This window comes from Myotis nattereri, assembly GCF_964212035.1.
Source record: "Myotis nattereri genome assembly, chromosome: 9".
Taxonomy (NCBI): Eukaryota; Metazoa; Chordata; class Mammalia; order Chiroptera; family Vespertilionidae; genus Myotis; species Myotis nattereri.
In genome coordinates this window covers 39,904,000-39,926,536 of record NC_138084.1, presented here as the reverse complement: position 1 = coordinate 39,926,536, position 22,537 = coordinate 39,904,000, and the positions used below count along the sequence as shown (strand labels likewise).

General features: G+C 40.3%; 1 protein-coding gene and 1 pseudogene across 2 annotated transcripts; one reads left to right on the top strand and one right to left on the bottom strand.

The window, feature by feature from the left end:
* Positions 1-5,930: 5,930 nt before the first annotated feature.
* LOC308525442 (olfactory receptor 52E8-like) lies at positions 5,931-6,902 on the bottom strand (the record flags this gene model as incomplete). The annotated part of the gene is made up of 1 exon (XM_081100262.1): positions 5,931-6,902. One exon carries the CDS (start codon positions 6,900-6,902, stop codon positions 5,931-5,933), a length of 972 nt encoding a protein of 323 aa, XP_080956388.1.
* Positions 6,903-18,856: 11,954 nt separating this feature from the next.
* On the top strand, positions 18,857-19,942 carry LOC308525441 (olfactory receptor 52E8-like; annotated as a pseudogene). The gene has a single exon. The product of its transcript is annotated as an olfactory receptor 52E8-like (transcript).
* Positions 19,943-22,537: the final 2,595 nt, after the last annotated feature.

The window sequence follows — 22,537 nt, the reverse complement described above, 5'->3', positions numbered from 1 at the left end:
GTTTAGTAAAGCTATACTCTAACCCAGTGGTCGACAAACTCATTAGTCAACAGAGCCAAATATCAACAGTACAACGATTGAAATTTCTTTTGAGAGCCACATTTGTTAAACTTAAACTATATAGGTAGGTACATTGTTATTAACTTAATTAGGGTGCTCCTAAGGCTTAGGAAGGGCCACACTCAAGGGGCCAAAGAGTCGCATGTGGCTCGCGAGCCACAGTTTGCCGACCATAGCTCTATCCCAATCTTGATGTTTTCCTGAATGTCTCCTTTAAGTACTGAATGAAAAAGGAATTTGTTAAATGGTTCTTTATATAGCTTGAGTGGCAAATTCCTGGATTTACTTATCCTGAGTTCATATTTTAAGACAATCAAGAAAGGGGAAGTTGTTTATTGGCTAACTTCCTAAATGGAAGCAATTTTGAAAACAGTGTGGAAATGATAGTGTATGGGGCTAGTTGCCTGGAAATTGGGGGAGTTCATATTTGAGTAGTACCCATCAGAGACAGATGCACAGAAAAAGCCTCCTTTTGCTATAGGACCATCCTGTAGCAAAAAATGTGGCCCCTCTGGGGCCTTTTAGGAGTAACAGAAAGAAGGGATGAGACATTGGGTAGAAATTTAGATAGAAAATTTGAATAAGACTTGGCCAATACTCTCACACTGTGATGAGGGTGATATAAAGATGAAATTTTAATAAAATGTTGCATGATGGTAGAAAAACAAAGGAAATACTGTGGGTATGGATTTGAACAAAATAAACTTTATGTAGGATATGAAATGGATCAAAAACTATATTTTACAAAGAAGCACAAGAAGTTTATTGCAGCTAGAAATGAATGTGTGTTTTAAAAACAGGAACTAAAATTATCATGGGCCCTACCCTGAAAGGTGAGTCCATAGGTTTGTCCTTTAAGAGCTGGACTCTGTGATCTGTGCAACCTTCTCTAGATTCTGGAGATTAATGGCTCTATCTTTCAGTGAAAACTGTCACCCAAATGAGCTAGAGCATGTGGTGGTAGAATTATTATGGTTTTATCCACAGAAGAAAGCTCTTTCCTATTCTCACCTCTGAATTTCCAGGAGTGCTACACAGAATTGATCAGTTACCAATGAGCAAACCAACCAGTTACTCATTTCATAAGTAAAAACCAATCTATCCCATCAAAATAGATGTATACAACCTCAGATCTTTGCCAGGCACAATGATGAGACTGGGCCCCAGCTTCTCCTCTTTGAGATCATGGTTTCTAATGTTCTGTAATGAACTTATATCAGACAGTCATTCTCTCGGTTCTGCATCATGTTGGTACTCCACTATATTCCACACCTCCACCTCAGCTACCCCAGTGTACATTAACACCATTTCAAGTCCTCTACCTGATAAAGATAACAAGAAGAGATTCTTTATACCAGCGGTTTGCATCAGGATTGATTGTTTTCCCCTTGGGTATATTTAGGAATGTCAGGAAACATTGTTTTATTATCACAACTTGAAGGAAGTGTTACTGATGTCTAGATGCCAGGGATGTTGCGAAACATCCTACAATGCACAGAGCATCCCGCCCCCCCTGCCAAAAAAAAAACAAAAAACAGCACAACAACAAAAAGAAAAATCTGACCCACAATGTAAATAATACCAAAATTGAAAACCCTACCCTCCACCTTTCATCTTATCTCTGCCTAATTCATAGTCCCATGGCATAGTGGTATGCTACTAGGAAAAGACCTGCACTATTACATGTTATCTTATTTCTCAGTTAACTTTTTACCTTGGTCCTGAGTCCTAATAAAATAAAACAAAACAAAACAAAATATAAAAAACTTTATTAGTAGTCACAGTTATGCTTCATAATTTATTCAGTCAATGTGTCTGTTCACAAACATACCTGCTTATCTCATTTAGTAGGTCTGAAAATGTGCTAGGTGCCAGGAAAGCATAGTCCTTGGTCTCTTGATGTTGTACCTAACATAAAGTTGAAAAAAATAAATGAACTGATATAGAGTTTTCTTCTGTATCTCACCTGCTGTTGTATGTGTGGGACTACGGATGTGAATATATGTTGCCATGAAAATTTATGGTATAAAATTTGTACTGCCCAAAGCTTGCCTGTGTATTCTTTTTATCCTTTTTCCAATGCTGTGTTACACACTTATTTTCTTTTCCTCACTCTATTCTAACTTAGCATGAACTCATTCCCAATTTTCCACAACCCTAACTACGAATAACAGTCTTACCTTGCTTTCCAAATGTCTCTGAGAGGACAGCGCTTGAAAATATAATCTGACCTCTCTCTGGGTCCACACCTTGCTGGCAACGAATAGGCATTTATATTGGTGCGGTGGCCCTGCGTCCAGTTGGATGGGGACTGTAGTCTCCCTGGGTTTCTGACAGAGACGAAGTAATATTCACTGGAGAGTTCTTCCTCCCTACATTGGCACTCTGGGGCAAGAGTCACCAGCTCTCTATTTTTTCCAATGACAATGTAGCTTTTCTGCTTTCCTACTTAAAAACCTAAATTCCTGATTAACATTTAAATTCCTGATTTAAATGATTATCTGCCTTCTTCAATGATATGTCCCATCAGTCTTCCCTCTTTGTTCTACATCATCTCTGTCATAGCCTAAATTTGATATGCCTATTATTCCTTTGCCCCACTCCTCATGAACTATTTAGGTGAAAGACCAGATAAAGCAACAAAAATGTCATGTGATAACCCAAGATTTTAGAGATAGGAAAGCTCAATAAGGTGAGCTAACTTCTTACTCATGATTACCCCACCAGTTGTTTAATGATTATATGAGCAAGGAAAGAGGCTAATTACCAGGACAGAGAGAAACCACTCAGTCTCAAGGAATCTTGCAAAGTTAAGCTCCAGATAAGAGTCTTAGCTGAGCCTAGGCCCAGACATATCAGTAAAGAAACTAGCTTTGGATCACCTACCCCACATATTGCAATCTCTAAATTATTTAAATTGATTTCATCCATTAGAGCTACCCCAACCGAGATGCTATGTTTTGTTGAAAAAAATGAGTCTTCCTTGGTGTGCTTTTTCTGAATTCCTGACTTATAGAATCTGTAAACATAATAAAATATTTGATTTGTTGTTTTATACACTTAAATTTTGGCATTTCTTATACGCAAGAATAGAAAACCAAGAGGAAACTTTCTACCTTGAATTAGGTTCCATTTTAATGAACCCAAAACATGTGTTATTTCTTTGAAAGCCATGCATAGAAAGAAAGACTGATGGACCTCGAGGAGAATGAAGGTGAGGACAGAAGAAAAATGAGAAAGGTGGAATTAACAGCTTAAGAAAGGGGATAGTTTTGACATCAAGATATCAAGTTTGGCCAAACTGTTGCCTTCAGTAACATGGAAAATAGAAAACACTTATAATGAACTGGATTTAGCTAAAATGATTTCCACGCAGAATGTTAGAAGTGTCAAATGGTTTCTTTTATTGATATACTAGTGGCTCGGTGCATGTAATTCATGCACTGAGGTGGGGGGTGGGGTGTCCCTCAGCCCGGCCTGCACCATCTTCGATCTGGGACCCCTTAGGGGATGTCCGACTGCCCCCCCCCGACTGCAGGCTGGCGGTGGGGGGCAGTTAGGAGTGACTGCTGGCAGTCGGACATCCCTCTCGTAATCTGGGATAGTTGGTTCCTAACCGCTCACCTACTTAGCCTGCCTGATTGCCCCCAACTGCCCCCCCTGCTGGCTGGTTGCCCCCAATTGTCACCCCCTATTGGCCTGATCGCCCCAACTGCACCCCTCTGCCAGCCTGCTCAACCCCAACTTCCCCCCTCTGCCAGCCTGGTCGCCCCTAACTGACACCACCACCCCCCGCCAGCCTGGTTTCTCCCAACTGTCACCCCCACTGACCTAGTTGCATCTCACTACCCCCTTGCTGCCAGCCTAATTGCCCCCAACAACCTCCCCTGCTGGCCTGGTCACCCCCACTGCACCCCCACCCACCAGCCTGGTTTCCCCTAACTGCCCCCCCTGCTGGCCTGGTTGCCCACAACTGCCCCCCCCCCGCCCCCGCCAGCCTGATCCCCCCACGCAGCCTGCTGTTCAGTCGTTTGGTCGTCCCACACTAACCCTCCTGAGGGCCTGGTCGCCCCACACAGCCTGCTGCTCAGTCGTTTGGTTGTCCCTCACTAAACCCCCTGACGGCCTTGTTGCCCCACTCAGCCTGTTCAGTCATCCGTTCAGTTGTTTCAGATGTGATGGCCCCTGGCTCTTTATATATACATAGATAGATAGATAGACTAGAGGCCCCTGAGGGGCTCCTCGGCCTGGCCTGCGGCCTCTCACAATCTGGGACCCCTCGGGCGATGTCAGACAGCCAGTTTTGACCCGATCCCTGCAGGTCTGGTCCAGACAGGAGGGAGCCTGATCCTGTGCTTTGAGCATCTATCCCTTGGTGGTCAGTACCTGTCATAGCAACTGGTTGACTGGCCTTTTGGTTGTTCGGTCACTTAGGCTTTTATATATATAGATAATTGACACTCTACTCATCGATAAATGTGAGTCTGATTCCTCTCTCTTTGAATTTGGAGCTGCATATGACTGCTGGAATCAATAGAGTATGCTGAAGGCAGTGCTATATAACTTCTCAGAATTGAATTTAATAGGCAATGTAACTTCAATCTTATAATGATGGGAAGACTACTTCTTTGGACCTTTATAAGAGGTTGATTCTAAGACCACCCTATTAGAAAAGTTACATGTAAGTTCTCTGCATAAGGAAAATCAAAGACCAAAGTAAATAAAAGCTTCAAGCTAAATAAGACACATTAGCTTTGAAAAATCTCATAACAAAACCATAAAGCATGACAGAAAAATGTTGAAAATACGCCATAAAGAAAAGAATACCATCTTCACCTTGGTTCTCTAGTAGACTCTGAGATGGAGATGTTATATAGATTTATTCAAAAGTACTCTAGAGATGTAAACTTTTAAAGAAGTTGTAATTGCACAGAGAGCTGATGTTTGTTCCATACTGTGATTTTAATATGCACATGTTTAGTGATTCATTATAAAGAGCATTTTTATGTACTTATTGACTAATTGTTTATATGTTTTAAAAAATGCATATATAATACTTTGTCTATTTTTTGTTTTCTTTATTGATTAAGGTTACATATGTGTCCTTATCCCCCCATTGCCCCTCCACCCCCCCGCTCATGCCCTCACCCCCCTAGTGTCTGTGTCCATTGGTCATGCTTATATGCATGCAAACAAGTCCTTTGGTTGATCTCTCCCCCTTCATCCCCCCCTCCTCCCCCGCTTTCCCTCTGATTGATGCTTCTCTGTCTCTGGATCTGTTTTTGTTCATCAATTTATGTTGTTCCATTATATTCCACAAATAAGTGAGATCATGTGATATTTATCTTTCTCCAACTGACTTATTGTCTATTTTTTAATTGGGTAATTTGGCTACGTTTATAATTAAATTATGAGTTCTTTATATATTTTGATACAAATCATTTATCATACATATGATATAAAAATATTTTCTCACAGACTGTGGCTTGCTTTTTCATTTTATTATTAGTATCTTTGAAAGAAAATATATTTTAATTTTAGTGAAGTACAATTAATCATTTAATAATATTTTTGCCATTGTCTTATCTATATAATCTTATACCAAGGCTCTTGTCTTTAGTTCTCTGATCTACTGTAGGTTAATTTTCTCTATGGTGGAAAATAAGGGTCTAAATTCATCTTTTTGCATGAAGACACTAAACTGTTGCAATCCAATATTATCATTAATGTACATATTATTAACATTAAACATAAAACCTGCAATTCAAAGATAATTAATGTTGTTGGTCTCAATATTTTTCTTTGTCTTCCTTTTTTCTAATTGGTTAGACATAAGACAATCTAATTTTACAGTGCACAAAACATGAATTCTATTTAAATCTTTCAAGATCTCTGACTGTTTGTATATCTTTCTTGAACAAAATTCTCAGCACTCGCTCCCTAATCTGCTTGGTCCGGACCCCATAGATTACAGGATTGAGGGCTGGAGGAACTACCACGTATAGATTGGCTAAGAGAATATGGACATATTGGGGAACATTGTGGCCAAAACGGTGTGACAAGAAAGAGAAAAAGGCAGGAGTGAAAAAGGCTAAGATAACACCAATATGGGATCCACAGGTGTTGAGGGCTTTGAGTCGAGCCTCCCAGGAAGGCAGGCAAAAGACTGCATAGAGGATCCTGGCATAGGAGAGAATAATTAGGAGCACATCCAATAATAAGAGAGAAATGTTGCCAAGGCCAAACATTATATTCAGTTTGATGCTGGCACAAGCCAGACGGGCAATGCCCATGTGCTCACAGTAGGTATGAGGGATGATATGATGCCCACAGAAGGGCAGCCTCAGGAGGAGAAACACCAGTGGGCCCACCATGTACAGGCTCCGCAGAATGGAAATGTCTGCAATAACGCTGATGACTTTGCTGGTGAGGATCGTGGTATAGCGAAGGGGTTTACAAATGGCAATGTAGCGGTCAAAGGCCATGGCCACCAACACAATGCTCTCCATAACAGTGAAGAAGTGGATGAAGAACATCTGGGAAAGGCAGCTTTCAAAAGATATGCTCCTGAGGTTGAACCAGAAAATCCCCAGCATTTTGGGGATGGCGGCTGTGGACAGGCCCAGGTCGATGGTGTCCAACATGGCCAGGAAGTAGTACATGGGCTCATGGAGGCTATGCTCAGTCCGGATCACGAACAGGACAGCAGCATTCCCCAGGAGGGCAACAAGATACACAAAGAGAAAGGGGAATCCAATCCAGACATGCATGTCCTCTAGCCCTGGGATGCCCAGCAAAAGGAATGAGGAAGGACGGAACTGGGTGTCATTAGGCATAGACATTCTTCCTGCCACTGTTAGTTGCTGTGCATATCAGAGACAATTATGGACTCTCCATTAGTGATTCCTCCTCCTCATCCATATGCCTAGATTCCTGAAAACACACACACACACACACACACACACACACACACACACACACACACAAGAACAGTTTAATCTCTTTTTGTTCCTATTCAAAAATGACATTAAATAAAGATTTTCATCAACGACACTGTTATATACTTCAAAATTGTTGAGGGACTAACTCTTATATGTTCTGATCACAAAAAAAAAGAAATGACAATTATGTGATGTGATAGAAATAATTGCTAAAACTATGGCAGCAAACATATTGTAATGTAGACAGTTATCAAATCAATATGTTCTACACCTTGAACTTACATACTGTTATGTGTCAGTTATATCTCCATTCTTCAGAAAAGGGAAGGAGCCCTGGTTGTGTGGCTAATTTGTTGGAGCATTTTCCATACACCAGAAAGGTTGCAGGTCAGGACACATGCCTAGGTTGCAGGTTCAGTCCCTGGGGCATGTATGGGAGGCAATCGATCCATGATTGTCTCTCACATCACATCGATGTCTCTGTCTCTCTCTCTCTGTCTCTCTCTCTCTCTCTCTCTCTCTCTCTCTCTCTCTCTCCCTCTCTCTTTTCCCCTCCCTTCCTCCCTCTCTTCCTTTCTTCCTTTCTCTCCAAAATCAATAAACATATCCTCAGGTGAGGAGTTTTAAAAGTTTTTTTAAAGGATGGGATTAAATAGACTCCTAATGTTCTGCTAGCTTCCCCTGAGCATCAAATGGTACCAGGAATAAAGCCAGCTTGCTCTGCTACCACTTTCCCTAATTAAAAATAAAGTCTGCTATAGAGAAGAGAAGACCAAAGATTATCCTCTGCATAATGGAAATTTTAACTCTGGAGGATAGGCAGGAAAAAAAATGGAAAGAATAAATTTCACAGTCTATGTATCTGAGAGTATTCCACATATTTTTGCTTAATGTGCATGAAGATGCCTTTGGTATTAGTAATCTGAACTATCCCTCTATTATGGAACCTAAAATCCCCAAAATGTGAAATGCGTATTACTATGTGCATGTGCGTATGTATTTATGCATTGTATGTGTGTTGTAGATCCTGGATGGTCTTGTTCTTAGATAGTAAGAAGCCGTTTATCTTTGTTTATTCATATGCCTGAAAAAAGTTCTGCCACATAAAAGTTCTCAATTTTAAAAGTTCAAAAATAGATGATTAAGAAAGGACGTGACAGCAAGCAACTTCAATGTCATTTTTATAAAATAATGAACTTAGTTCATATCGTAATTTGTTTCTGGAAAAAAAAATCACCGGTCAGATTTAGAAATCGAATAATAACAAGAGGAGATACTTGACAAAGAATATTTTTCAGTTATGATGAAACATGAAATGGGAGATTATTTTAATCTAGATGAGCCTATAATGTAGAGTATAACTAATCACATCCTATAAAAAAACTGTCTAGATATAAGTCAGCTGGAGGAGGAAGACTAAATATTCTGGGCTAAGCAACATCCAAATATATCTCTACCTTTTCTTCATGGAGAGAGGGCAAAAGCATTTAGGATATTCTAAAATTTAGTTCCCACTGAGATTCTATTTTAACTATCATGTCTTTATGGATGTCTTCCTCATAGTAACACAGAAGGAGGAATTATCAAGTGATTTGGTATTATAGTACTTATCCATAATATGTGGAAATTCTGAACTTACTTATAGAAAATTAAACATTTGAAGCAAACAGGAAGAAGTTCATTGCTGTATAATTTATTTGATAAAAACTAGTCATAAAAGAAGATGTGGAAGTGTTTGTGATGTGTACAATTGGGCAGAAAGCTTTGATTCAAATTTAACAATACTTCAATGTTGGGGGAAGTCAGAGTTCAGAGCCTCCCATCAGAGATAAATGCATCTGAAAGTAAGTATATCCTACTTTAAACTGATGCCAAGGCAAATGCCTTTCTAACTGTGCCTATTGGAAACCTATGAAGAGTAGCAAAAATGAGAGATAATTTTACAATTTGGAAAATTCTCAGGAAATATCTATTATGTATATGCCCGTGTGTTTGTGGGGTGGGGGTGGGGGAGGTAAAATTGGACTGCTAAGGTTGGAGTGGAGACAGCTGAAGTTCTTAATTCTGTAACGTAAAAATGTTGGAGATAGTATTCTGCATTTCATTAGAGGAGAATATATTATTTAAGTGGAGAGGTGATCCCTCCATGTATCAGCATTGGTTTGGCAATTTGAATATAATTTTGAATTAACTTGTCACATATCCTCAAGGATATGACTGAGCAGTAAGAAAGATAAAATTCTAAAGATGAAATTTGAAAATTGTATTTCAAGTGCTATATAGAGGTATGTGCAGAATGTTGTAGGTGAGGAGGTGAGAAAAATTCCAGGGAAGAGGTTAGGATAATGCTAAGACTCATAGAATGATTCTTTAGCCAAAGAAGGAAGAAAATTTTATTCTAGATGGAGTGAATAGCAATGACAAAGTGAAAATAAAAGCACAGTGACAAGTCAAGACATAAAAAGGGGCCCTAACCGATTTGGCTCAGTGGATAGAGCATTGGCCTGCGGACTCAAGGGTCCCAGGTTTGATTCCAGTCAAGGGCATATGCCTTGGTTGCGGGCACATACTCAGTAGGGGGTGTGCAGGAGGCAGCTGACCGATGTTTCTCTCTCATCGGTGTTTCTAACTCTCTCTCCCTCTCCCTTCTTCTCTGTAAAAAATCAATAAAATATTAAAAAAAGACATAAAAAGGGAATCTGTCATCCTTCTGATGACCTTCTTCAGAAATTCAGTAGATTGATGACCAGGCTCTTGTCTGGTGTCTTGGTCACTCTTGGGGCTTCAAATGGCAGAAACATTTTAAAAAATACATAGCTACATCCCAAGAAAATCAACTCATTCCATTTATTTCTATGGATTTTCTAGGAGGGCTTAAAAATTGGTGCTTCCTTCCTCTCTGAGAGAAAATCATTTCCAGTCAGCAAACATTTATAAAGCAACCACCACTAATCATTCTATAATGCATACTGACCCATTTTTCCAATATATATTCATACATTGCCCATGTACTGCTGAATTCAAAAATAAGACTGGATCCCAACTCCTCATTTGAACTCCTAACTCTTAAGTGCTACATGGGATTATATCCAGCCATCCAGCAGCCATTTCCTCAATGTGGAATCTTCTTACTCTACCCTATTCCACCAACCTCCACCAAATACCCACATTCCCATTTCTTGCAACTGATGATCATAAGGAGAAGACATAATATTCACTTTCTTTCTCACCAGGTTAGCCTGTAGTCTCCTGGCCATCCTTTGCTCAGAAGCTTCATCATCATAGCCCTAAATCTTATTTTTTGTTTTGTTTTTTTTAATTAAATCTTTATTGTTCAGACTATTACATTAGTTACTCTTTTTTCCCACCATAACTCCCCTCCACCCAGTTCCCACCCCACCCTCAGCCCTCACTCCCCACCCACTGTCCTCATCCATAGGTGCACGATTATTGTCCAATCTTTTTCCTCACCCCATACCTCTTTCCTCCCCCCCAAGACTAGTCCATTCCCTTTCTAGGTCCCTGATTCTATTACAATCGCCAGTTCATTCTGTTCATCAGATTATTTATTCCCTTGATTTTTAGATTCACTTGTTAATAGATGTGTATTTGTTGTTCATAATTTGTATCTTTACCTTTTTCTTCTTCTTCCTCTTCTTAAAGGATACCTTTCAGCATTTCATATAATACTGGTTTGGTGGTGATGAATTCCTTTAGCTTTTTCTCATTTTAAAAACAGGAAGGGGGGGGAGAGAGAGAAACATTAACATAAGAGAAAAGCATTGATTGGCTCCCCACTCATCCATTCCCCCACCCCACAGGCATCCCATCAGGGATCAAACCATAACCTTAGTATGTGTCCTGAACAGGAATCAAACCCACCACCTTTGGTGTATGGGATGATTCTCCAACCAACTGAGCCACACCACCAGGCTAGGTCTAATTTTCACAAAAGTCTATCCTTCAGAGTCATGCTTCTTGATTCACTAATTCATGAATTTATCATTCAAAACATTTATTGATTCCCTTTACTATACCTCACACAGTTGTGGAGAACAGAAAAAACCAGTCCCTTATCCTCTTCCTATTCACATCTGTGCACCTGCATACTGGGTCAGAAACAATGCCTACATTGATAAAGGATATAGTGGTGCATCTCCTTCCATAGCGGCTTTCACCCTTTCATTTTGTGTGTGAGATTATATACGTTCATAGATATAAGTACATGTAGGTAAATATGTAGGTTCAGAGCTTATGAGTGTGCATCCTCTCTTCACCTTGTTTTCCTTATTTTCACCTTTTCTCCATACTATTTTGTTTTAAGCATCCATCCTTTTGCTATTTGCACAATCTAACCATATGTTACTTACCTTGGTCTTTAAATATCTAAGAAAACTTCCTTGCATTTTCTTGGGGCCTGTCATTTATTATGCTGAATAGAAGGTATTTATATATATAACCCCATTCCCCCTGGGATAGTAATTAATAGTATCTTAAAGGTACAGTTCCAGAGGACTGTCATTATTTAACCTATCTGGAAGCTCTCAGGAAATCCCCTCTCACAGGATTGTTAACATAAAAACATTCAAACTTGTAAAGAATTTTTGTGAGTTTATTTGAGCCAAACTATCAACAATTGCCAGGAAGCAGAATCTCAACATATTGGGATAATGCTCTGGAGAATGGCAGTTCTTCACCTTGTTTTATACATTGTAATCAAAGGAGACATAAGTGGGTTACATGAAGTCCAATGGTGATAGATTAGGGAGGCGGGAGAAAGCAAAACAGGGAAACCTCTGGGATTGGATAAAAAGTGAAAAGATGGACACCTGCTTCTTTTACTTAGGCAGGTGCAGGATAGTTCACAGTCAACAATTAACGAGATTAAAATAACAATGAAGGAATTTATGGTCCTGGTCCTGGCGCCCAGGTGCATTTGGTTGTGCCCTGAGGAGTCCAGAAAAAGGGAAGTTACAAGTCATCAAGGCATTTCACAAGGATGTTATCTTAGATGCAAAAAGACAATAGGCTCACTTAAGGTAAAGATTGACCTTTACCAGGAAAGATACTGGCCTAGGACATGACTACCCACTACCATCCTTTGTGGTTACTTTAGGTCTTTGAGTTTGCAAACCTGCCTTGCAGACCTTCCCTGAGCTAGTCAGGTTAGCATATGGCCTTTCTTTTGTCCAAGGGGTGCACCTTTATTTGACCTGACTCAAACTCACTCACTGTGAATGACCTTTAACCTGGGCTATTAGTCAAAACAATCAATAGAAATTGGTTAACATTGTAGCTGCTTGAAGCTAACAAGAGACTGACCAAAAAAAATTTAAAAGGCGAAATTGAGGAATGAATTGGCCACACAGAGTTTTTCCAAGCTCTGAAATATTACTAAACTAGAAAGCCACACACATGTAAATGACTATGCATGGTTCCAGTGAAGTTCTGAGAAATCCTTAATTTGTCACCTCTGGCTAACCTGAGGCAATAATATTAAAATACAGAATGTGGCTCATTCTGCCAGAAAATACATGGCCAATGAAAAAGTCATTTCACGTGCACAGTGGGGTTTGCTGTTATGTTGCAGATTGTATATTTTTAAATTTATTTTTTATTGTTGACAGCATTACAGATGACCCTCATTTCCCTCCCTTTGCCCCTTCCACCCTGCCCTCGCCCCACCCCAAGCTTTCACCACACTGTTGTCTGTGTCCATAGGACATGCATATAAGTTCTTTTACCATATTTTAGTAAGAAAACTACAGAAAAAATCTATGAATATAAATCAAAAGTTCTCAACAAAATACTAGCAAACAAATCCAACAGCATATCAAAAAAGATTATGCACCATGACCAAGTGTGATTTAGCCCAGGAACACAGGTTTGTTCAAGATAAGAGAATCAATGGATGCATTATACAACATTAATAAAATGCAGGAAAAAACACATGATCCTCTCAATTGGTGCAAAAACATTTGACAAAATCTTGAACTAGCCGGTTCCTCAGTGGTTAGAGCACCTGCCCAAGGACTGAAGAGTCTCGGGTTTGATTCCGGTCAAGGGCACATACCTCAGTTGCAGGCTCAATCTGGGCTCCAGGTCAGGGTGCCTGTAGGAGGAAACCAATCACTGTGTTTCTCTTGTGGCGAATGACCCAGGAGAAGGGACAGCCAGCACCAGAGGAATCCGGAAAGTAAAATCTTTGTTATGCAGCGCTGCTAGTTCAGGGGACTTTGATCCAAAGCCTGAACTGACAATGTGGGGAGGTTTTGATATATAGCTCTTCTTGTGGCGGGCCCCTTAGGGTGGGCTTTGCAGCTCTGCCCAAGTCCGTTAGAATGGGGAAGTAAGATTACTGTTTAACTAGATACTGAACTCCGTTGTAAGCTCCAACAGTTGCTCCCTTATTTTCCTTTTCACTCTCACATCAATGTTTCTCTCCCTCCCTTCCACTCACTCTAAAAATCAATGGAAAAAAATACCCTCAGGTGAGGATTAATAAAAAAAAAATTATAAAGAATACACAAAAAGCTATTAGAGCTAATAAAAAAATTCAACAAAATTACACAATACAAGATCAACATACATAAATTAGTTGTATTTCTATATACCAGCAATAGTCAATCTGAAAAAGAAAATTGAGAAAACAATTTTATTTACAACAGCATCAAAAATAATAATTAAAAAAAATAAGATATTTGGGAATAAAGTTAACCAAGGAAGTGCAAGGTTTGTACACTAAAAGCTACAAAACACGGCTGAAGGAAATTTTAAAAGGCCTAAGTAAATGGAAAATCATCCTGTATTCATGGATTAGAAGATTCAATGCTGTTGACAACTCTTCCTAAAGTGATCTATATATTCAATTCAATCCTTATTGTAATTCCAATGTCCTTTTCAGCAGAAAAGTGAAAGCTGATTCTAAAATTCATATGGAATATCAAGGGGCCCTGGATAACAAAACAACCTTGAAAATGAAAAATAAAGTTGGAGCGCCAACACTTCCTTATTTCAAAGCTTATTACAAAGCTACAGCATTCAAAAAAAAAAGTATACTGGCAAAGCAATAGGATTTCAGTGAATGGAATAAGATTGTGACTTGAGAAATAAATCCATGCGCTTATGGTCAGTTGATTTTTGCCAAGGGTGCCATGACCTTTCAATGGGGAAAAGAATAGTACCCTCAAAATGGTGCTAGGGCACCTGTGTATCCACATAAAAAGAATAATGTTGGCCCTAGCTGGTTAGCTCAGTGGATAGAGCATTGGCCTGCAGACCAAAGAGTCCCAGGTTTGATTCTGCTCAAGTGCATGTACCTTGGTTGCAGGCTTCTTCCTGGCCCAGGCCCTGATAGGTGGCGTGTGCAGGAAGTAACCAATCAGTACGTCTCATATTGATGTTTCTCTCTGTCTTTCCCTCTTTCTTCCACTCTGAAAAAATAAAACTCTTAGAATAAAACATAGGGGTAAGTCTTCATGAGTTCAAATTTGGCAATGATTTCTTATATTGGACAATAAAAGCAAAGCAATAAAAGAAACATACATAAATTGAACTTCATCAGAATTAAAGACTTTTGTGAATCAAATGACACTATCAAGAGAGTGTTAAGACAAAGATTGGGAGATAATTTGAAAATTGTACATCTGAAAATAGTCACCAAAATAAAGAAATCTTACAATTTAACAAAGTAAAGACAAACAACTCAATCAACAAAAATGGGCAAAGAATTGAATAGATGGTGGTGATAAACTCCCTTAGCCTTTTTTTTTTGTCTGTGAAGCTTCTTATTTCCCCTTCAATTTTGAATGATAGCCTTGCTGGATAGAGTATTCTTGGATTCAGTCCTTTGCTTTGCATCACTTTGTAAATTTCCGTCCATTCTTTTCTGGCCTGATGTGTTTCTGTTGAGAAATCATTTGATAATCTAATGGGAGATCCCTTGTATGTAACTTTCCGTCTCTCTCTTGCAGCCTGTAAGATTCTGTCTTTGTCCTGAATATTTGCCATGGTAATTATGATGTGTCTTGGTGTGGGTCTTTTCGGGTTCACCTTGCTTGGGACTCTCTGGGCTTGTGTGACTTTTTTCTTCCCCACCTCAGGGAAGTTTTCTGATATTATTTCTTCCAATAGGTTTTCTAATCCTTGTTCCTCTTTCTGTTGTTCTGGCACCCCTATTATTCATATGTTGTTTAGTTTCATGTTGTTCCAAAGCTCCCTTAGGCTCTCCTCCTGTCTTTTAATTTTTTTCTCCAACTGAAGTACAGTTTGGGTGTGTTTTGCTTCCCTGTCTTCTAATTCACTAATTCGGTCTTCCGCTTCTCCTAGTCTACTGTTGATACTTTCCATGGTGTTCTTTATTGCAGCTATATCGCACTTCATTTCTTCTTGGGTCTTACTTAAGTTGTTGATTTTTTCATCTGTTTCTTCTTGCTTCTTGGATAAGTTGTCGATTTTTTCCTCCATCCGGTGTATGCACTCTAGGACCCTTATTCTGAATTCTTTTTCTGTCATGTTGTATGCCTCTGTATCACTTAGCTGCTTTTCTGGAGAGTCCTCCTTTTCTTTCCTTTGGGGATTTCTTTGTCTACCCATGTTTGATCTCACTGACGTATATAGATATTGAGTCGTTCAGTGGCTGCTCCCTAGGTGGCAGTGGCTCCTCTGGCTGTGGTTGCTCCTTGGGCGGTTGTGGTAGCAGCTGCTCCTCTGTTGGTAGCGGTTCTTCTGATGGGTGCTGTTCACAGCTGTTGAGGCTCTCCTGGCTGGTGGAGGGAGGCTTCAAACACAGCAGCTGTTCCTCAGACAGAGCGTGTGGAGATCAGGAGGCCGCTGTTGCTTGGATCTGCTGCGTTGATTTAAAGGCACAAAATACAACACAACAAGGCACAACGTACCAGGCACTGAACACAAATGAATTACGGTATTAATAACCCCAAATAAAGATGGCCACCCGAGCTAAGAGAGTTGGGGGGTAAGGAAGAAAGAAGAGAAAAAGATAGAGAGGAAAACAGAAAAAAGAGGAAGAAAAAAAAAAGAAAAATAGAATGAAGTAGAAGAGGGGAGGAGACTATTCATATGAGGAGAAAACTCCAATAGAACCGCCACTAATCCCAACAAATTCCAGCAACGGATCCCTGGAGTGAATACAAACTACAAACAGCCAATAATATCAAGTGAGGCAAGGGAAAACAGAAGCACAAAAATAACTGGCCGGGGGGGGGGGGGGGATACAGAAAAAGAAAAAGAAAAAGCAGAACAACCTCACAAACAATCCTTAAAGAAAAGAAAATAAAACCAATATACTCAACAATCGAGCAAGCAACAACAAAATAATAGAGAAAAGGAGAGAATAAAAAATTTGGATAGTGAAGAAAGATAAGGGAGAGGTGGATAAGGATTTAGAGCAGGTGATTGGAAAAGGGATATATAAGTAGGGTGAAATTTAGACAGGGGGTATGAAGAATAGGGAAAATCTAAGGCAGGAATAGGGTAAGAGAAACAGGACAGCAAAAGGGGAAAAGTGGGGAAGAGAGTTTTAGCACAGCAGCACAATTGAGGTAGAGGAAAATGATGCTAAAGGAACGATGAAAATAGAATGGAGAACCTTAGTCCCAAAATAAAATGAAGAGAAAATAAAATGACACTTTAAAAAAAATGGTAAAATGGCAGCAGTAATAATACTGGTTAAAAATAAAAATGTAGTAATTAAAAGGGTAAAATCAGGTGATGAAAAAAGAAAATAAATGGTTTCTTAGTTAAAAGGTGAAACAATAATTAAAAAAAAATAATTAAAAAAAATGGGCTGTAATGAAGGTGCTTCAGATCTTCTGCTCCTCTTTTTGGCACACCAGGTATTCAGGAGAATGTTGAATTTCCCTCTGATACACGGTTCCTCCGTGTTGTAAGCCACAGTCCTGATTTTAAGGCAGGCTATATTGGTTTCCCAGACAGCCCTTATCTGTATTTACAGAAGAGTCAGTTCGTGGCTCTGCCTCTGGGTGGCAGTGCGTCGGGATTGACCTCTGAGGGTATAGGACCTCTCTGACCAGGTGTTCTCTATTGTACTGGAAGCTGGTTTGGAATGTCCTCCGCCCAGAGCTGGTTTCCCAGTAGTCACTCCCCGCTCTGTTTCCCAGGCTCCCCCAAAACAGCCTTCCCTTACAAGCTCTGTGACTGACCCCAACTGGGTAGTCCCTTGCACTGGGTTCAACAATCAAACGCACAGATTTAAGAGCCTGGGAAGTTGTGCGAACTCGCAACGCTTCACCTTCCAAATCTGCGCGAAGTCTCTGCGCGCGCTCTGGCTCCTGGCACCGAGTAGCCGGCAAACTGGCGTAATCTGAGGCTGGCCGTTTGTGTCCCGTACAAATGTGGGCTTATTTATAGCGTTCCCTTCTGCCAGCAGCCCTGGGGGTGCCCTTCCACACTCGTGGGTCACGCTGGCTCCAACGGCCGCGGTCTTTGTGGGGTGCAGAGTCCCCACCCCCCTGCGCGCGTTCCACTCTCCAACCTAAACTGCAAACCGCACCTTTGGGGAAAGTCTAACCTTTCTGTGGGGAGAAGCAGGGTTCCTCTGAGTTCACGTAGTCGCGCTGCTTGAGAGCCATTGTTGCCGGGTTAATAGCTGGTCTCTGGATGCCAGTGACAGTCACCCAAGATGGCACGGTCTCTGCGGCTGTGCCTGCACACCTGGAGAGGTTTCAGCCTCAGCCTCTAACCCTTCCCTTTATCTAGGATTTCTCTGTCTTTCCTGGCTGCAGACTGTCTCTCAGCTGAATCTCCTCTGCTTATTCGGGCTGTATGCTACCCGTTTTAGCTGCCCGCCCTTATCTGCTCTGGGACAAGGCACCAACACGTCTGTCTAAACCTCCACCATTTTCTTCCTCCTGAACCCATAATTTTAAAAGAGCCATATGTTAGCTTATCCGGTGCAGATGAGGAGCTATCCTGGGATTATTTATGGAGAACTGAAAAAAGGAAAAAAAAAAATCAAAGGCCTGTAAAAAAGAAGGCTCTCTTACCCTTTGAGACAGCATGGATGGATGTGGAGAATATTGTGCTAAGCGAAATAAGTCAGCAGAGAAAGACAAGTATCGCATGATTTCACTTACATGTGGAATCTAAGGAACAAAATAAATTGACTAACAAGATAGCACCACAGACATGGAAGCATGAAACAGAATGACAGATCTCAGAGGGAAGGCAGGAAGGAGGGTGGGAAGAGACTAACCAAAGAATTTATAAGCATATATGCATAGCCCATGGGCACAGGCAATAGACAGGCGAAGGCCTGGAAGGGGGAGATGGGTGGAGGGAGGCAAAGAGGGGGAAATGGGGGACACCTGTAATACTCTTAACAATAAAATAAATTTTAAAATAATTATATAGCTCATAGGTGTACAATTCTATAACATATCATCTGTATATTGTATTGTGTGTTCACCACCCCAAATCAAGTGTCCTTCCATCACTATTTATCTCCCATTAACCCTCTTCTTCCTCCCCCACCCAACCTGTCCTCCTATAATCACCATACTGTTATCAGTTTCTATGGGTTGTTGCTGTTTTTACTTAATCCCTTTTATCAATGAGCCTTCAATCCCCTCTCCCTTCTGACAGCTGTCAGTCTGTTCTCTGTTATCAATGAGTCTGGAGTTTTTTTGTTTGTTAGTTTATTTTTGTTGCTTAGAGTACACATATAAATAAAATCATATGGTACTTACCTTTCTCTGACTGGCTTATTTCACTTAGCATAATGTTCTCCAGGTCCATCTATGCTGTCACAAATGTAAGATTTCCTTATTTTCTATGGTTGAGTAGTATTCTATTGTGTAAATGTACCACAGCTTTTTTTTTTTTTTAGCTTTTTATTAAAGTTATTAAGGTGAAATTTTATTTTTTATTTTTGTAGATCTCCATTAACAGTGGGTGAATTGTCCAATAGGAACCAGCAACTGGTTTGTTTTTTTTTTAATCATGTCACCATCAGCCTGCAGAAGAATATCTTCTCCCAATGTCACTGAGTCGCACCCTTCTTCATTCCTGTTGCTGGGAATTCCAGGGTTGGAAATGGCACAAATCTGGCTTGGCTTTCCATTCTGTGTAGTGTATCTGATTGCTCTTGTTGGAAATATCATTATTCTGTTTGTTATCTGGACTGATCATAGCCTTCACCAACCCATGTTCTACTTTCTGGCCATGCTATCAGTGATTGACCTGAGTCTCTCTACTGCTACCATCCCCAAGTTCCTGGGTATCTTTTGGTTCAGCCTGCAGGAGCTGTGCTTTGGGTGCTGTGTTGCTCAAGTCTTTTTTATTCACTTTTTTTACAGTCATGGAGAGCATTGTACTTCTTGCCATGGGTTTTGATCGCTATGTGGCTATTTGCAACCCCCTCAGATACAGCATGATCTTCACCAACAGAGTCATTGGTGTGATTGCTGTGGTTGTGGTTCTGAGAAGCTTATGCATGATTGTTCCCATCATTTTTCTCCTTCTAAGGCTGCCTTACTGTGGACATAGAATCATCCCTCACCTATTGTGAGCACATGGGAGTGGCACTTCTGGCTTGTGCCAGTATTAGTGCCAATGTCTACTACGGTCTTGGGAATATTTCTATCTTGTTTCTGGATGTGCTTCTGATCATCATCTCCTATGCAAGGATCCTATACACTGTCTTCCACCTCCCTTCCCAGGATGCCTGATTAAAGGCTCTAAATACTTGCAGCTCCCATATCTGTGTCATCTTAGCCTTCTTTGGTCCAGCTCTCTTCTCCTTCCTCACTCACCGCTTTGGTCATAGTATTCCACAGTATATCATTATCCTTCTAGCTAATCTCTATGTAGTCATCCCTCCTGCCCTCAACCCAGTCATTTATGGGATCAGAACCAAGCAGATCCAGAATTGGATACAAAGTATTTTTGTTAAAAATAAATAAATAAATAACAAATGAGATGTAACTGATTCCAGTTATGGAAGTATAAAGTCTTAGAAGACTGAAATTTGTAAAAAAAAAATTTAATAAATAAATTTCTTTCACCAAAATTAACTGTGATATATATATAATTGGCTGTAATTGTTGGAAGCATGTGTGACCAAATGTTTACTAGCAATTAAATTCTGTATTGACTCTGGCATAGAATATGTCATATAAGAGTAAACTTCAAGAAGAACTTTAATTCACTGAAGGGAGAACTAACAGTTTCTGTTAAAACTATATGGTTCTCTAGATCTCTTTAAAAAGATTAGTAATAAGATTTATTTCATACAGATATTCAACTAAAGATCATATGGCCAATGAAAAATGCAAAAAGTTTCTACAAATAATAAAGTACTGCCTGAAAAGAAATATATACTTTTTACTGAAGTGTATGCAAGTCAAAGATGGGGATTAGGCTAGTTTTGTTTTGTGTGTGTGTGTGTGTGTGTGTGTGTGTGTGTGTGTGTGTTTCCTTTCTATGCTCTCAAGTTTCTGATTCTGTGAAGCTCTTCATAAATGACCGTCATTTCATACACTCTCGTTCTTGAACTGGTGGGTTTAATAGTGCAGTACCAGTGATGGCCCTTTTTCCTTGGCGTTTAAAAATGCTTGTGGAATAAGTAATGAAAATTATATGTGAAGTTAAATTGATGATTAGAAAAACTTGTGAACATATTAGTTTTTGTTTTGTTTTGTTAATCCTCACCCAAGGATATTTTTCCATTGACTTTTAGGGAGAGTGGAAGAGAGAGGGAAAGACAGAGAGAAACATCAATGTGAGAGAAACACACCCATTGCTTGCCTCCTGCATGAGCCCTGACCAAGGAACAGGCTAGAGAGGAGCCTGCAACCGAGGTACATACCCTTGACCAGAATTGAATCTTTGGTCCACAGTCTGAAGCTCTTTCTATTGAGCCAAAATGGCTAAGCCTGAACATGTTAGTTTTTATTGTTTCTCCAGCCCATGTCCCCCCACAGAAACAAATATTTGGCAGCCATCCATGGACAAAAAAATGCCTTTGTGGGAGCTTTGGGAACCAGGTAAGAGGCTGTAAAACCCAGATAGAGCCCATGACTGAGAAAGGCTGCTTTGAAAAGGCAAGCCAATGTCAGATCAGCGGATGGTGTCCTACCTACATACTGAAGCAGTCTTGTCCCCTGTGAACTCGGCTCCAGTCCCATTGTATGAGGTCCTGTCACTAGCTGCTTCTGCCTAGGAGCCCAGGAGGTGCCTTGCCCATTTGTGTCTCTAATAAACATGCACACCAACCTCAGATCTGACTGTGATCCCTAAAGCAGTCCTATGACCTGATTCCAGTCCCAATCTACCACAGACCAGGGGCAGCTCTGCCCACATAGAGACCACCCCAGTGACTCAGTGGGAACATGCTCAGCGACTCCGGGGAAGCCACAACTATAAGCAACCTTGTTAACAAGCCTGCCAACTGTGGTCCTGACTGCAAACCAGAAGATAGTCTTAAGACTTAGCTCCAACTCTATTCAACCATGATTTTACAGGTAGTCCCATCAGTCCAGGTGTTACAGAAAAAAACGGACCAGAACCAAACAACGCTCTGAGAGTTTGGAGTTACACTTTATTCACCTCAGCGGGCCTAGGGAAATGAATCCAAATCTAAGCAAAGCTACAAGCAGAACTTCCCTTTTTATAGAAGAGCCAGCCCTTTGTGTGCTTGCTGGCTGTGGCCTTGAAAACTATACAGTTCTATCCAATTAAAAAATGCACCTGGCATGGCATTGGGTGTATCTAGTCTCTGGCCTACAAGGTCAGATAGCTAAGTTTATCTCCCCCACTATTCAAGCAGGCTAGAAAGCAAAGTTACTTTTTCAGAATAAGAGGCCATCCAAAGAATAGCAGAGAATTCCAAACAGTAGTTTTACAGAATAGGGGTTTTCCTTCACACAGGGACCTAGCGGGAGAAGGACTCTACCTGCCAATGCCAGGCTAAAAACTGAAGGGGTGGGTGCTGGGAGTACCTGTTCCTTCAAATGCACATACCAACTCAAAGCTACAAAGAATCAGACAAACATGACACCAACAAAGGTAACTAATAAAGTTCCAAAGACTGGTCCTAAACAAGGGGAGATCCATAAACTATTTGACAAGGAATTCAAAATAATCATCTTAAAGAAATTTAATACACTACAAGAAAAAAACAGACAATGAAATGCAATCAGAAAAACAACATATGAACAAAATGAGAGGTCTAACAAAGGAATGGATATAAAAATAAGCCAAACAGAAATCCTGGAGCTTAAAAATATAATGACTAAACATAAAAATGCAATAAAGATAAAGAAAATGTGGCCTATATATGCAATTAAATATTATTCTTTAGAAAGAAAACCATGCTATTGCAACATGAGGACATTATGCTAAGTGAAATGTCAGTTACGTGAAGACTAATACTGCATAATCTCTCCCATAGAGACCAAACTGATGTGCTGGGGTCCAGCCCCAGCAGGTCCAGGGGTCCCCAAAGGTGTGGACGGAGTCGGCAAAGAAGGAATGACACGGAGACAGTGTTCAGTTGA